General features: G+C 38.3%; 1 protein-coding gene across 5 annotated transcripts; it reads left to right on the top strand.

Annotated features, from left to right (window-relative positions):
- Positions 1-1,681: 1,681 nt before the first annotated feature.
- LOC108020640 (uncharacterized) lies at positions 1,682-16,151 on the top strand. Of its 5 annotated transcripts, none has more exons than XM_070996051.1 (5): positions 1,682-1,808; positions 2,129-2,187; positions 10,930-11,089; positions 11,770-11,868; positions 15,850-16,151. In XM_070996051.1, the coding sequence occupies exons 2-5, from the start codon at positions 2,179-2,181 to the stop codon at positions 15,984-15,986; spliced, it is 405 nt and encodes a 134-aa protein (XP_070852152.1). In that variant the 5' UTR covers positions 1,682-1,808; positions 2,129-2,178; the 3' UTR covers positions 15,987-16,151. The 5 variants fall into 5 exon arrangements, with proteins under 5 accessions (XP_070852152.1, XP_070852150.1, XP_070852149.1 ...); XM_070996049.1 differs by having other exon boundaries at positions 1,733-1,839; positions 15,853-16,151; XM_070996048.1 differs by having other exon boundaries at positions 1,736-1,839.
- Positions 16,152-17,602: the final 1,451 nt, after the last annotated feature.

Here is a 17,602-nt window from a genome sequence, read left to right on the forward strand (position 1 = left end):
AAACTAGATTTACGCACTTTTGATATTATCTTAAATAAACCATAAATTACTAAAAGCAATCTTATAAAGAGCCATAAATTACTAGATAAAAAAGATTTAGTAAAAGCCTAAGTTATGTTAAGTCATAAAAATAATATGATAAGATATGATATGATATGATAAAATATGATATGATATGATATGATATGATATGATATAATATTAAAATACTTTTACATCTGTAAAATCAGTGTATTTTATAGTAGTTCAACATATGTTTTTAACTACTGAAACTTAAGTATGATTAAAAATGAGCTTTCTAAACTATAATAGACATTTCAAGATCTGGTAAAATATAAGTATATTTTTACATCTATCTATTAATACTAAGAAACCATTTAAAATAAAATAACAAATCAAGCAGAAAACAAAACAAAAAGTATTACATCTTTAATAGCAAATGTATTTAACACTAGTTCAAAATATGCTTCATCAATCAATGAAATATGATAAAATGTGTGGTTTTTAAACTTATATTTATTCTTAAGTTATAGTAGATATTTCTATATATTTTCTTATAACTTCTATATCTTTTTCAATATTTTTTGATATGTTAATAGATTAGAGGGTCAAATCGCTCTTTATCTGAGAATCACAATCCATTAGCTGTTGTAACCCTTTGTAAAGAGTATAAGTTATTAGTCAATCGCTTCGACTTTGGCGGTTGCAGCCAGCCAAGGAGCTTTTGTGGCCAGCTGAGATTTGAACTTGAACTTGCTCCGGACCCCCCTCCCCCCTCCCTTGACTGACCCTCTCTGTTTGTCGCATAAAAAACAAAAAACATAAAAAATACAGCACGAACGCATTGCTGGCATAGCAGCAAACAAGTGTGCAAATCGTATAAGATTAAAGCTAATCAAGCATGACAGGCATTCCTCATGAATTTCACATTTATTGCTTATATTTTTTAAGGGCCACACGCGGCAGCAAATGTCAATCGTTTAACGATACATTTAACCGGGGTGGAATAGAAAAAAAAGATGCCGCCTTATACCATAGATCATAGAACCCAACGCTTCCGCCTGAGAACGCTCGGTATTATGATCTTATAATTATGATTCAGATTATGCATATTTGCCATTCTTAGATACTCGAGCGAGCGTAACGTAAATTGTCATTCAAAATCAAGCGAATATCCAGCGATTTTCACGGTCAAGTGGAAGTGTCAGAGGCGGAAATGGCCAAATGTCGCTGCTGTAGTGTTATGTTTTTCACCTGCAATCAAGTCAAGGTGTTGCCAGCTTTCCAATTACATATGCTAGATACACGGATTTGCATAAGCATCGTCGTTTTCGAACAGCAGCTGATCGAGTCGACCCGTTTTGTGCACCCAAACCGTACCCAAAACTGGTTACCGGAACCAAGACGATGAATATTGATTCGCTAGAAAGTTGAATTCGCTACTGCTGCACTCTAGCCATTAACATGAATCGATTCCCTTGCAGAGAACAAACATCACGTGGCCGGGGGTGAATGCAAAACACCATACCCCCATACCCCATACAACACCATACTCCAAGGCACGTAGACCCAACAATCCAAACCAAACCAAACAAAAAACTCACTCAAATCCCCAGGCCAAAACCCACTCAAAACAAACGCACGGCTGCGCCGTCGACGGCGGCAGAGATCGGGCCATGCTTTATATAAAATCAACTGAGCATATCTGTTGGAATTCATTAAACGTTTTACCGCACAGGCCGACGTACAGCGGTTCGAGATCCGAGATTCAAAAATCCAAAACTCCGAAAACCCGAGAGCTCCATCGTGTAAGACCCCAGCTTATTGGAGTGCGAGTTGGTACTACATACATGCGCTCCGAAGTTCACACAGCCTTTGGATTCAGTTTTTCCTGGCTTCGCGTGCTCGTCGGTTGTCATCCATAAATAACCCAACATAATAAAAAACTAAACCCATCAAAATAACGCATTACGAAACTCGAAACCTAAGAATTTACCAAACAAACGTAAAAAATTCATACCAAATACCAGTCGATTATAAAGGCTAAAAAAACGTTTTCGTGTTAAATACAAAAAGTGCCAGTGTTAAACTCTAATATATAATTTAAATATTTGCTAACTAATTGCAGCTTCTCACACACGCAAACACATATTAGCGCAGCTCAATCAACCAGCAAATATGAAATTCGTAAGTATTTTTCTTTTTTTTTGTGGTTTTTCCTCATTGCACTTTGTGCAGCAAGTTCGTTGCCTGAGTCTTTCGTTTTTCGCCACAATTGTCACAGCATTTTTGCATCGGTCGCTAATGCCCCGTAATTGTTAACACGTTCGAGCCTCGTTTAAGCCGCAAATGAAGTCAACTATTTCGGTTTGACAGTTGCCAAATGACTGCCGCCGAGGCATTGTTCGCTCCGCAAGAATTTTTATTTTTATTGGGCCCTGGCACTCTAATTTATGGTCCACCGAGTCGTGTGTCAGCGGGCCATGAAAGCCAGGCCACCGCCTCTATAGATCTCTATATCCATATAAGCCATATTACCAAGTTTATGTGCATTATTTGACCGGTGACCAGTGACCATCCATGTTCAAGGCGCTGATGGAAAATTTGATGGAAATTTGAAATTTGAATGCGTATGTCCAAAATATGCATATTTCAATCAAGGTTTCTCGGCATAATTCGATCTTGATAGCTCGGTTTATGAGCAAGTTAGGAATGCTGCCCAGTCTCAATTTCTGATTTTAAACATTTCTTTTAATATCACATAAAAAAGTCTGCATTTCGTAATTTTGTATTTTCACTTTCATTTGATTTTTTCAAAAAACCAGTTTGTTTTAAGCATCATATTAAAATGTTAATGATTGAAAATGAATAATAATTACCCCTCAATTTTGAATGTTTGCTTGAGCTGAGTTTTATTTAAGTCAAGCAATAATTCTTTTAATAATTCTGGATTTTTATTATTTTCCTTATGGTCCAATTAAAATTCTTTCATTTATATAATAAACAAATGATGAACTTTTTAAAGTTATATTTACATTTTATGAAACCATTCAAAATTCCATAACTGCTAAATGATTTGGAGGCTTCCACTAGTCATTTCAAGACCAAATAAAACAGATTTACGTAGTTATTTCAAATGGGTAAATCCAAGCGGTTAATTCAACTAATTTTCATAAACGCTGGCCTTTTTTCCCATCGCATTCTGAATCATGTCACCGTTTATGGGTCAATGAAACGCGAAATTATAGTAGTAAACATATTTAATAAGAAGTCCAAACAGTTTCCGCCACGCAGTTTATAATCAAGTCGAGTAGCCCGCAATTACATGGGAAAACGCACGCAAAATCGCACAAAAAATACAAAACTCTCAAGTTCACGATGAAGGCCATAGAGATCTGTGATCCGGGGTGGATTTTGGGCAGTGGGAATGGGGGATTCGGAGTTCGCAGACTGCCGGCAGACAGATTGGACAAGAAAACGAGCCGAAAAAACGTGCTTGGGCATGCGTTTTGTAACTTAATTGAAAAGTGCGATACACACGCGCCAATGGCCAAAAGCTAAAAGCTGAAATGCCAAAGCCAAGACCAATTGATATGGCCACTCCAGTGGCCGGCTGACCAACTTCTCGGCTTCCATTGCGTGTCCCCAAGCCGGCTCTTAACCAAAAAAAAAAAAAAAACCATAAAACCAAACCCCAGATGCAGTCATGAATGAATCAAATGAACCGCAACTGTGCGTGGAAATTCGCAAGAAAATAAAAAAATATGTAAGAAAAAACAAGACACAAGACAAGCTCAAAATCAAACTTAAACATTATAAAAATGCAAGCGTGCATTGCATTGGAAAATATGGCTTAGGCTTATGCAATATTCCCCGAGCATTGGGTGCTGAAAAGGGGGTTTTGAGAAGGGGGTCGTCTATCCAGGTAAGACTGGCACCCTGGGAAACCGCAATCAACGTCGCTCTCGATTAGGATTCGACCATGCACACGAACAAGATTTATTAATTGCTCCCAGCCAGCTCTGTTAATCGCTTTAGCCTGGCATCCAGCAGATGTCCGTCCAGATCTCAACTTACCATATAGCATGGTATATGTATGTATAGTAACCTACAATGTTGCTGCCTTTTGCGTGTGGAAATTCAAATTAATTGCCATACGTACTTGTACGATTTGATGTCGCATTTTGTACCTTGTATTTTGGTTTTCGGATCTGGGTCTTTGGATTCGGTTGCGCTTGGCTTCCCCCTAATGAAGATGTCACGCCGGAAAGTGCCGATTGCTCAATGACCAAGTACGGGGACAATGACAAGTCCACAAGTCCACAAGTCCATGCATAATTACTCGTAACTCGCAGCCTTTGCTTTTTGTTTGGGTTTTAGTTTCGGTTTTTGGTTTTGGCTTTGTGCTCTGGGTCAACACACTACATATAAAAAGAAAACTCTACATAAATATTGGAAAAATTATAAGTTACAGCTTGATGATAGAATATTACTCAAGACATTTTGATAGGGTTTTATTAAGGATAGGACATAAAAGATGTAAATTTTCAACTACTTGATAATCGTTTCAATTCAATTCCGTATAATTTTTCATTTTTCAATATCTTTTTAACATTATTATATGGTAAAATATGATACCTGTTTATTTCCCAGTGAAAATCAAGATGATCCTAACACTTTTTATGTGTACTCACGCCATATTCTTTAAAAAAGCTTCTAAGAATTTTCAATATTTTAATAGTTTTCCTATGAATATAGAAATTATACGGTAGCATAGCCCCTTAATTTGTATACTTATTATATTTCACTATTTTAAAAATTCACTATACTCAATAACAGTAATTTACAAATTAACATTAAATTACCAGTTAATCTTATAGTTTAGTTTTATTTTTGGAAGTTATTTAACTCTTCAAGGAATCACTTTGGCTTGTTAAATTAATCTAGGGATGTAGCCTTTTCATTAAAACAGAAAGTATAGCCAAACTTCTTTCAAGGAGAAGCATTTATGTCAGTTTTCTGGGAGCGTTAAGCACTCTAGTGTCTCGGCAGGAGTGGGACATTCAGATCCCGAGCAGGAGGCACCGATTTCTGGGGCTCCAGGCCATGTCATTCGATATCGTCCCATCGGACTGAGCGGGCTCAACAATTTTTATTATGCTTTTCCGTCGCTGGACGGCGATTAGCGTTGGAGTTTGAATAGGATTTCAGGCTGGATTTCTGGGCTGTTGCAATAGCACGACTCCAGTTCGGGATACGGATAGCCAGGTGATCGGGCAACCATGTGTCCATGTAGTCAGTCACTCAGTTGGCCAGTCGTCAGGTCAGTCGGCGGTGGTGGAGTACCCATGGCAAGTGCATGCCATATGTACACATGTCCAGTTGGGGTCTCAAAAAACAAAAAAACAAAACAAAAGACTGCCCACATGCCACGGCTTGCCAGTTGCGAAAAGTATGGTATAGATATTCGCGGTCCATTACCATATTTATGAGGCATGTGCGTCGTCGTCGTCTGGCGCTGTGTTTGGCATTTTGTCAGACTCTAAACGATACAAATTTGCCCGACTTGCAGCTGGAAACCAGTTTGAACTTGAACCCATTTCACTGGCAGGAAAAAGAAAAATCGGAAAAAAATCAGAAAATCTAGAAATCGAAATATCACGATTCTCACGCTGCCACGACGTTTGGCAATTTGCACTTCCTAGCCAAATTGATGTTTAATAATTCAATTACAATTGACAATAGAGTTGGGCAACAATCAGCGGGGCAGCTGGCCACGAAGTCGCCAACTGACTCCATTTCCCACCTATTAAACGCAATTCAAAGTAATTTGAAGCGGCAGTTGTTGTTTTTGGGTTTTTCCTTGCTTTTCCTATAGCCATGGTTATTTTTTCTGATTTTTTTTTTGAGGCTGTTGGCCAGTTGCACCTACTACATCCAACACTTTGCAGCGATCCAGCTTCGGACAAGCGGCGTTATTTGCGTTTTGGGGAGCTCCCAGCTCCAAGCTCTTAACTCTTAACTCTTAACTCAAGCTTCCGTGTTGAAAGTCAGCCAAATTGTTGCTCAATCGAGCATTGACCCCTGTGCCAAAAATGAGAAAAAAAAGCGAAAAAAAGAAGGCGTTGTTGCCTATCGTTAACAAAAGATAACAATAATAACTCGTGTTCGGTGCCCGAGTTCAATTGTCTCGCTCCAATCACATTCACTTTTCCATCTGCGATGTGAAAACTCCATCACATGAAATTAATTACGCTCAAATGGACAAACGACCAGCCAGGCAAATGACAAATCGGTTAAAGTTTAAATATAAACAAGATAAATTAGCAGCTGCTCGCCTGCCACCTGGCTATCCATCAGCTCTTTAGCTTTTCCCTGTGAGTCATGCAAATTTTTCGGGTATATTTGGCAGCCAAAAATTCTAGGATCAACTCGAAATCATTGAAACTGCGGTTTCGATTACCTGTAGAGTTCGCCTAGCAATAAACATAATTTATTTTATGGCACACACTAAAAGCCAATCAAAATCTTAACGCCAATAAATGCCATAAAGTGCATAAATGAAAAATCAAATTGAAAATAAGAAGGAGTAGCTAGTGGAAATAGGAGTAAATACCTCTTGGAAAGTGTCTAAAGTAGAGCAGTTCAGGACTCTCGAATAGTGAGACTTTAACAATCCTTAGTCAAGATCTATAAACTATGATAAGTGATAACCAATAAACAATTAATTAAGTGGGAAATTGGAAGGGGACAATTTGTATGCTGTTTATGGCGGCCTTAAAATACACTTGATAAATAAATTTGAAACCTGAAGTTTAAAACAAACTAAACACATACCTTAAAATATTATATCAAGTTTCGAACTGTAGAATTTTAAAGAATTAAATATGGTATAATAAATTCATAATATAAATAGTTTTATCAAAGATTACAATTTTATAAGAATTAAAGATAATAGAGAGCAGTTTTTAGGGATTAAAGATAATAATACAAAACCTTAAAAGGCATGTGTTATATGTTATGGTTATATGGGATCCAAAACATATAACACATACATTTAAGATTTTATCTGGCTAAACCTGTGGAATTTTAAAGAATGAGGAGAAATTCTAGAACTTAATTTTACAAACGGCTCCAAATTTTAAGGATTTAAAAGTATGAATATATGGGATGATATTGGGTAAAGAGCATGACAAATGCTAAGCTCCCATAATTAGGATTAATGTTGTATAAACTGTCATAACAAAAAAGCCTCTTTGCAGGTTGAAACTCCTTAAGGAAAACCAAGATTACAAGTCAATTGTTATTCAATTTGAACTGCCACAAAAGTCGGCTTGCAGGGATTTACAGGTAGTAAGTATATCTGCGGCATGACAGAGCTATTATACCCCGAATCCAGGGGCTATCAGCGTTTGGGGCTAACGAGACAATGTAGCTATCGTCGTCTGTCGGCTGTCCAAGGTGCTCCAATGCAGCTCCATGGTGCTCCAGCTCCAAGTGGCTTAGTGATTTTTTACCTGGCTTTTTATTTGGCTTTATATGCGCTGGCACGCTCACATGTTGCTGCACTTAATCATTGTTTGTGGGTGGGTGGGTTTTATTTTCGCATGAGCCGCCGTTGGCCAACAGTAAAAAACAGCTAAAACAGTCAAAATAGAAAAAAAAAAAAGTAGCAAAAACAGCCACCGATATTTGAATTGTGTGTGTGTTTTTTGTGGTGTGGTTTCTGGTGTGGTTTCTGCTGCTCCACCAGAGTGTTTTATAGCAGTCCAAGCAGTTCCAATTACGAAATCATATCTAAGGTCATTTGTTCGGCTAATTTGTTGGAATTTTAGTGGGAGTAGGTGCTGGTTAGCAGCCCAGGAAGACCGCAGGCATTGTTCCCAATATCCCAACACCACCACCACTGCTAGTCACCCACTAATTAGCCCCAATTAAAAGCCACTAAATTAGCCAAAGCTATTACTTTCAAATTCGGCAGCTGTGAGGTTGTGATCTAGAGGAATTCGCGGAATTTTTAGATGCAAACTGCCGGCTGACGACATTTTGACGGCTACATGTGTTTACAAAGTCCCCGGTGGAGTATACCCACTGACCAAGAGTTTGTTTTCTGGCCAAGATTGAATTTTCTGACCAAGAGTGACTGGCAGTGGCACAGTTGAATGGGGAGAACCGATACTAAAACCATACCCACTGGTCAAGACAGATGGATCCAATTTGTTTGGCTCTGTTTTGAAAGCCTCCTCCAACAGCAGTTTGTGTCTCATTTCCGTTTGAACAGATTTATGTAGGACGTTTGATTGGTTTTACATCTATTATCAAATGAATAACATGTTTTTCCAGTCTAAAACGAAATGTTTTCATTAGCCAATTGCTTTATGTTTTATTAGTAGCTATTTATTTCAAAAAATTTAATCTTTATAGTATAAACAACCAACTTATCTTCTATAAAAACTAAATACAAATGAGGTGTTTAGGAATATTCAATGATATCCATATTTCAAGAAACACTTGTTACTAAAAGATTTCTAAAGTATAAGGCATAGGGAAGATGATATTATATAAAATATCTTTTTTAACAAGTATCTTATTTATTTAAATTATAGATACGGATATTTAAGACATTGTTATTGTTATTGGCTTCCGAATAAATGTCATATTTAACTGCACTTAACTAATGATGTTTCCGCATTTTGAAGTCGAAATTTGCGAAGTAATCGTTGCAAATGAATTACAGACTGTTTCCATAGCCTAAACCCCAGATCGGATCATTAGTCACTGTTCAAGTTAGTCAAAATGACAGATCCGTAGAGCCGAACTCTTGTTTTCCGTCAGTTTTTCCCTTAACGATCACATGTTCGTCGCTTTTGAGAACTCTTTACGATCTTTTGGATCTGTGTAAAACCGATTCCTGCGCCACTGTCTCAATTTTTGGATGTGGCAATAGAGTTAAAGTCTCAGTTTTAGTTTTATTTTTTCTGAATGACTAACAACAAGTAGAGGCACAACAACAACAGCTACAACGGCGGCGGCAAACACGAATTAATTAAAACAATTTTTTTCACAAGTCGCTTTGGCTTGTTGGCAACTTTGCGACCGCCTTGTTTGCATATTTTGTGATTATTTTGTAGCATATTTTGGCTAATAGCAATTAGCGTTATTGTTGCAACTTGGCCCCACAGGGATTGTTTTAATTTTGATGTTGATCCCTCGGAAAATTCAGGCAGCCAAAAAGGCGCGGCCCATTAGGCAATTAATGAGGCCTAAAACCAAAACGTTTGGCAATTTTTTGCATATGCATTAGCAGGTTGCAATCTATGTAGGTATATGTAGGTTTCATATGGTGCACAAAAGAAAATGGGTTCAAAAATGAAAACCCGTTCTATTAAGTCAAATTTGCCCTATGATTAAAGTCAGTCTGCCAGTCAAATGACTGCCTTAACTTAACTAAGACGTTTTTACCTGGACACACTTGGTCCGAAGACAGAGTGGATTTATGAACCAGTCAGCCAGACAATTTGCACAGCATGGGGCCCCCCACTTCCACCCACCTCGATAGAGTCTATCTATCTGCTATCCACCAACCATTATGCACTACCCATTAGCATCCCAGCCGATCGAGGAGATTGGGGTCAGTGGGAAAAATAATCGCAGCCGTGATTGTGATTGCTATTTAACAAATTTATCACACTTCGGCGCAGTTGTGGCGGCCCAACGTGATGTGCATTGAATAAACTGAATAAAGCGCACATTTTCCTCTAGCCTTGTTAGGCTTTCAAATTGTTCGATACAAACGAAAAAAAAAAAAAAGATTTATAAAAGGAACATTGCCTGATCGACTTTAATTTACTGCTTCTTGGGAGACACAAATCAGTTTGAATACTTCCTAGAGCCCCAATCTGTAATTAAGATTTTATTCTCCTAAACCACTTGCAAACGCAATTTAGGTGCCACATACTGGGTTGTTAAATGAACAATTAAAGTTAAAACGCTCACACTTTTTAAGCCACATGCATGTCCAATTAAAAAATTTAAATTCGGAGAACGGACACCCAACTGATATTTAAATGTTTCGCAAAAAGGATCACTTCAACTGGTAGTTAAAAAAAATGTTTGAATAATTTGTCAGCTGATTATGAAACTGAGGATCTTTATAGGTTTGGGAAACATAATTATAAATATAGTACATGGAAACATTAATATGAAATGAAAAAAGGAACCATAGCCTTAACCTATATTATTAAAATCCTTTAAATGATTTAATTTAATATAAATTGAGGATCAAAGATTATAAAAAAAACTTAGTAAATAATATATTATCCATTGACAAATGTAACTCTTTCCCCGAAAAGAATTATTATTTAACTACAAAAAAGGTTAGCTCATTTATGTTAATTGTACAACAATTAGAGGGCTATTGTCCGCTTGAATGTTTCCACTGGCAATTTCCTTATAAGCAGTCAGATCAAATTGGGCCACATTTGTCATAAATTCGTCATGGGCCATTGGAGCATTTGACGTGGCAAATTGCAGAGGTCTTTTGGCCATCGACCAGAACGGCAATTGAATCGGTGGCGAACTGGAACTGTTAATGGCACTCCGGCAATCTGGGCACTTGGTACTTGGCTCTTTCTGGGCTTCTGGCCTGGCTTTCTGGCCTGGCTTTCTGGCTCGTGCTCAAGGCGACTGCACTTGACCGGGCCGAAAGCGTACCATGTGGCATTCTGCGTCTTGCGTTCGGTATTTAATTGTCGGCTTATGGCATTGGCACACATTTCCATGGCTTAATTGCTTTGGCCAGCGTGTAACCAGTGCAATTGGCCCGTGCATGCCGTCAGCCATATGTATAATATGTTTGCAGACCCTCCCCTTAGAAATACCCAAATACTCAAATGGTAAAATGATCCTAATATCCACATCCACTTGCAGTTAGTCACCATCGCCGCCCTCTGCCTCTTTGTGGCCTTCGCCGCGGGTCAGCAATACTTTTTGGGTCAGTTCCCCAGCCGGGCTCGTTTTGGATTCGATCCCGTGGCGCTGGCGGGACCCTCATCGGCCACACAGGTCCGGGATCCTCGACAGAACAGAGGTGAGTACTTATGGGGATCCTAGATATACATGAAAATTTTCATCCTTCAAATACTTATAGCTATAAAATATAGATTTATTCGTTTGAATTATTTAAGAGCTCTTTCACATAGGTATATTTAGCTGAAAACGTACTAAATAGTTTTAGGGTCTGGTTTTATTCCTCTACAACATATAGCTACCAAATAAACAGTTATTCCCATTAACTCTGAGACAAAAATTTACTAGGTAATTAAATTTATGTAGCAATGAAGTTGTTCATTTGAGATAGCAACTTTAACGATGCTTTAATTTTGTGGACACTCACCTAGTTAATCATTATTTTTAAACGGTTCTTTTATTATAGGTGCTTGATTAGGGTGCTTAAAAATATATGCACATACCTTTTTGGGTCTTTGCTTAGATTATAGAACTTCTAGATTGCTGAACATAATATATTAATAGCTAGCAACTAACTAATTAAAAATATTTATAGAACTTTTAGAAAGCCAGCCAAAATAAAGAGTATAATCGGAATCTAATAGGTTGCCAGTAGTTTTTTTAATTTCCTAACAATTATTATAGAATTTCAACTAAAAGTTCTTAAATCTACAAAATACAGATTATATCTCCCATACATATACATATACATACATATTTGGCTATACATTTCCACACTTTTTGCCCGTTTTGTTCTTGCAGGACCCGTGGTGTTCCCCCCATCCCCGCCAGATGCAGTGGACGAGTCCAGCGGCGTGGTCGTCGGTGCCTCCGGATACGGTTTTGTGCCGCCCCAGCAAAGTAATGCGAACCTCTTTAAACGCACTGTCTGAACACGCTAGAAAGAGATAGCTGCTCCTCCATCTCACTCACTCACTCACACACACACACTCCTAGAAGAGAAAAGCTTTATTAGTGCAATATGTAGTCGTGTTTTTTTGTTATTTCTTTGTTATTGTTGAATAATTGCCCAGTAATTTACAATCCACACACAAATGTCTTATTCGCAGGAAAACTCGTTGGTTAAAGTAACAAATCTTCCCCACACCGAATACCAAATCTTCCCCACACCTAATAACACACCGATTACCAGTAATTAACACACACACACAGCACACGAAAGCACGCACACACACACACACGAATTTTGCACACCAGCACCGGAAACGGAAATGCGTCCCTCTTAGCTAATTACTGCCACCCACTAACTTGGCACACCTCCCCCTTTCCCCCCCTTCCCCCTAATAATAAACTTAACATAACTTAGTTTAATTAGCTTGAAAACCCAATGTTAATTACCACTTTATAGTTTCGTTTTGTAACCTGTATTTCTCTTATGATTTCTGCTTCTTTTTTATTTATATTTCAAATTGGAATTGTATTATGATTTTATGTTTTATTTTTACCTTATTTTATTTGTAACCAAAATCTAAATTTAAATTATGAATAAATCGACAAAATATTTTTAAACAAACCAAACAAAAAAACACCATTAAATTGGCTGCAATATGTTTTTGCATTATTCGTTTTTTAAATGCACCATTTGATTTGTATTTATGTTGGCTATATGGATAAGCACTCGAATTGCTGATCAGTGATCAGTGATCACCCTGGTGGCAATTATTTTAAGCGCACATAAAACTAGCGCCTAATTAACAGCTCCCAAGCGGCTTTGAAGTGCGGCGGCTTTTCGATTGGATGGCGGGAAATGGAAATGAATACAGATACTGCGACTGCGACTGCAGACTAAGACGGAACCGGGGAAACCATCGACTGTGACTGTGACTTCCACTTCCAAAACGACCTGGGCATGCTCTCCCATCTCGATCTCCCCTCTCTTGACCAGCTTCACACTTGACGGAGCAGGCCGCAGGGGAACACATGTACTCGTACTCCTCCAGGTGACTGGGGGATCGGGACAAAACGATGCGAATGCAAATGGGCAGATAAGCATTGTAAGGTGCCGAATCCCTTGGCTTATCTGGCTGGTATCTTTCCAGAGAACGAAATAAAATCCACCTGGTTTTATTTCAAAATCTTATAGAATTATAGTCTTAGAAAATGTTCCCTACAACTAACAAATAACTCCAAATATCCAGTTTTAATAGCTCATAGAAGCAAACATAAAGTTTAAGTATCAAACTAGGGACTTGAGCTAAGAGTTTAAAAGTTAGCTGCACATTCAAATACCAACGCCAATTTTAAGTACCAAACAAAAGACTTGGAAAACGAACTAGATTAATATTTTTCAGCAGACATTTTATTAGTATTTTGGAATTTTAAGTACCAAGAAAAAACTTAGGAAACGTACATGAACACTTTTCTTCGGGCTAGATTTCATTAGTTTGATATTTATTATTGAGCATTAAATTTGAAGTGTCAAACAAAAGACTTAAAAAAAACAAACTTGATTACTATTTTCAAGCCAAGCTTTTATTACATAACTATGAAGTTAATAGAATAAGCTGTAGTTTCTTGTTCAAACAAAAGACTTAGGAAACGAACTTGGGAACGAAAAATAATACATTTTTTTATTTTTTGGTATTTAATTGAATTGGTATTAGTATTTAATTGAAATCTTAAATTGGACAACATTTAAAAATTGTTTTTAAATTTTAATGATGAAAATTCATAACAGATTTTATTTAAATTTAATTAAGAGAGCTTCTAAGAAAAAAGTTAATTTACTTTCGAGGTTCTGTATAAATGACTTAAATATGGGTTCAAATCTTTAGGGACTTAGGATAGATGAATAAAATGAGCTCTACAATTCAGACAGATTAATATCATAAGTATTTTTGTAAATTTGTCTGTCTGCAGCTTAGACTCTGAATATTTTTTTCTTGAGTAGAACCAAAAGCCTGACGAATCGAAATAACCCTAGCTAGTAGAGAACATAAACAGTTTCCTTAACGACCCAAGCAGAAGCAGGTGCTGGAGCAACAATTGCTGCCAGCTATTCGCGATTCGCGGCTCCAACTCAGACCGCAAATGGTCCCGTGCCGGATTCAAAGTGGAATCTGGTCTGTCGAGGAATGGAATGGAGCTGGAGCTTGGGATGGGGATGGAGATGAAGGTGGCGGGACGGAGCAGACTTTGGCCAGACGGAGTCAATGATATGCGCGACTAATGCGGCTTTTGCATTTGCCGCATGCAAAATATGTTGGCAGTTGATTTTCGCTTTTTGCGAGCGCAGCTTGCTCTGTTTTTGCATATCGATATTGAGCATGCAGAAATGGGGCAACTTTTTCTATATCTTTGTATGTAGGACTCCGAATCCCAGGCTTATTGTACAAATGAATGGAGAGACAACATTTCACAATGGACTGGAGCGTAAAAAGCGTTAGCGGCTAGCGACGCTAAGTTGAGATAATTTTTACAATTTGACAATTTATGCACGATTGCCGAAAAGCCTGAGAGAGTCGACAAGGACCAGAGCCATTGTGTAATTAATTTTTGCATGGCCAAAGTTCTCTCTACCCCGAGCCCAAAAAGCCAAATGGTTACGCAGTGGGAATCGGCTTCCTGACGAGGACTGCCTGCGGCTAGGAGGCCAACCAGCCCGCAGGCCATGGTAATGGTTATGGCAGCACCAATCTATAACTGAAGCCGCAGCGTAACAATTGCCCAAGACTGGCGTAGATTAATGGCAGCTCCCCCGCCCCTACTACACATTCCCCTCCTCCACGATCCCCTCCTGATTTAGTTCCAGACATGAATTCGAGCGGCGATTGGCCTGCCCGCAATTGGGCAATCTCCAGCCGCAGCCACCCACCACCCACCACAATTACACAAAGAAAAGTTAGTTCAAACAAAGCTTCCTTGTAACCACAGCCTTTAGTTCTTCAGAAGGCTTCAAATTATGGTTTAATTATAGTAATATTTTGTTTTAATAAGATGCCTAAGCTACAGAACATCGAAAAAGTTTGTTTGTCTCCAAATCAATGTATGAAAACAAAAGACTTAGGAAACGAACTTGAGGACTTTTTAAAATGAATTTGAGAAACTTTAACTGACGGATTCCTAATATTACAAACATCATTTTAATTTCATTGCAAATTGATAGCCTACAAATAAGGAAAGGATGGAAATATATTTAAAAAAAAGTATATACCTTTAGAAAAATAAAAAAAAAATTAATAAAATTCAAAGGGATTAGAAAATTTTTAGGACTATAAACTGATCAACAGTATTATAAGAATTGGTTCTTTTGCATTCTTTGGAAATAAGTTTTGTTTTAGCTTTCATTTAATGATACATTACTCAAGAAATGATATATATTATTCTTAAATTATTTATTTCTAAACGCATTAAACGCATTGTCTAAGTATACCTTTAGATAGGTAGTTAATTTTGCGCAGTGTACATACCGATGGTGCAGGGGCAGTGGCAGTCGCAGTCGAAATGGTCAAATGTGACCGACATTCTAATCAAAGTGGCTGGGCGTTGTCAGACGAACGGACGACTCGGTGGACAATCAAAGGCGATGGAAATCGGCTAACGACTGTGACGTCGGCGTCCGCGATTGCAGTGCCCGTTGTGATTGACGGAGTGAGCTTTAGACCCCGTCGCGACCTTCGAGCTGTGTCATTGGGTGACGCCCACGCTTGGAATTCACCACTTGGCACCGCAGCACCAGCGCCACCTGAAACCACAATTAATACCCCCAATAATCCCCCTCCAAGTGCACTTGCCCAATAGATTTATCCAATAATCCAATATTAATCATGCCGCTTCGAGTGTGTGAAACCCCAATTATATTGCCTTTGTTTGTTCGAACAGCAGCGGCGGCTGTGGCAGTGGCGGCGACGGGGGATCCGTCAACGTACTTTAGCACCACATTCCAGACCCCCGACACCGCCTATGCGACATATAACTTCTTCGGAAGTCCCTACACCACGCGGTTTAGATACTTCTGAGCAGGATGGAGAGTGTAGAGGCCAAAGTCGAACCCCGAGTCATGTTGAGTGGTCAGTGGAGCAGGAGATGGTGGACTGACTGCAGCCGGAGAACTAGGAGCAAGAGCTGGAGACTAGAAACAATTTTCTTGTAAATAAATGTGTTAACTCTTATTAACAAATCAATAGGAAGAGCGTTTTTTAACTTAAATGAGGATAAAAGATGCCAAGATCATGTAATTATTAATACTTTTAATTGGATCTCTTAACTTGTTTTTAGTGATACCTGAAAATGATAATCTTTTACATTTTTTCAAATAAAATATCTACTAAGAGTAAACAAATCTTTTATTTTTAATGTAAATTTCGTAGGGTATCTAAAATGCCTCTAAGTGGCTTTATCATACAAAAAACGTGATAAGTTATTAAAACAATATGCAAAGTTCATTGATTTATATTTTTTCAGCGATATCTGCTAAAAATAGTTAATACTTATTCACAAGTCATTCACCGATCGCATTTTGATGCTGCACATTTGAATTTATAATTCTCTAATGAACTAACATTTCCGTATTTGTTGGTGTCTTAAGGTATGATTTCCTAGGAATACATTTGTTGGAATAAAGTAACAAAACAATCAAGCATCTAATCATAAAGCCATTAAATTATGATTGAAACTAACAAGACATCAACAGACGTCCAAACATTTTTTTGTAGTTACAATTTGGATTGGCAAACAAAAGACTTGGGAAACGAACTTGAGAGCGTGCAGCGTGCAGATCATTTGCATTGCGGCGGCCTAATTGCAACATCCCTTTAGTTTTTGGTTTTCGGCTGGGAAATTGGCAGCCAATCGGCAATCGACGATAAGGATAAGTAGGGTAAGTAAATATTGGCAAATTTTTAGCCAAGTAACTGGGCAATCGGAGCACGCACCTCTTGGCATCGTCAGTGGCTCTGGAATGCTGCGAATTTTGCCATTGCGGGAAATCTGTGCTGTGCAACATGACATGACAGCAGCGCTACAATTGCATGTTACTCGGCTCCGCTGCCATTGTATGCTAAATTACGTATACGCCCGGGCGGCCAGGGCAAAAGACAAAAGCTGGAGTTAAAGTCAAAACGGGCGGTGTTAATTTCCAGTGACACTGGCGATGTTGCGACCAGTGTGTCCACCACCACAGCCGCCCGTTATATATATTTACTTATTTATTTATTTATTTGTATTTCTGTGATTGTCAAATAGCAAAAAGCCGAAAAGCCGAGCTGCAACGCCCAGCAGTAAAAAGTTTACAATTCTCGGTCGGTTTCACAACAATGGGCAACGGATCATTAGCAATGGCATGATTCACAGCCGCAGTTAAAAAACTGAATGTGTGCCTTTGGTGCCGCGGAAAACGCCGACTTTGTCATAATTTTATTTTTATTTGAAGTGCGGCACAGGAACAGCGCCAGGCCAGCGGTGTTGATAACCTTGTTGACCACAAGAATTTCCAGCGAAACGACAATTTGAACGAGAGCACAGGAAAAAATCAGATCGATATGAAAAAGAAATACGTTGAGGTTTGATAAATAGCTTTAAATTTGCCTATTGATATGCTAAATCAACTTTTTTACTCAAGAGGTTTTTAATCAAA

The sequence above is a fragment of the Drosophila suzukii genome, chromosome 3 (genome assembly GCF_043229965.1).
Source record: "Drosophila suzukii chromosome 3, CBGP_Dsuzu_IsoJpt1.0, whole genome shotgun sequence".
In the NCBI taxonomy this organism is placed as follows: Eukaryota; Metazoa; Arthropoda; class Insecta; order Diptera; family Drosophilidae; genus Drosophila; species Drosophila suzukii.

Bases quoted from the DNA above. Each gene is read 5' to 3' on its own strand.
- LOC108020640 (XM_070996051.1), top strand. The intron at 11,090-11,769 runs GTGAGTACTTAT...TTGTTCTTGCAG, and splicing joins GGATCCTCGACAGAACAGAG to GACCCGTGGTGTTCCCCCCA. The intron at 11,869-15,849 runs GTAATGCGAACC...TTGTTCGAACAG, and splicing joins TTTTGTGCCGCCCCAGCAAA to CAGCGGCGGCTGTGGCAGTG.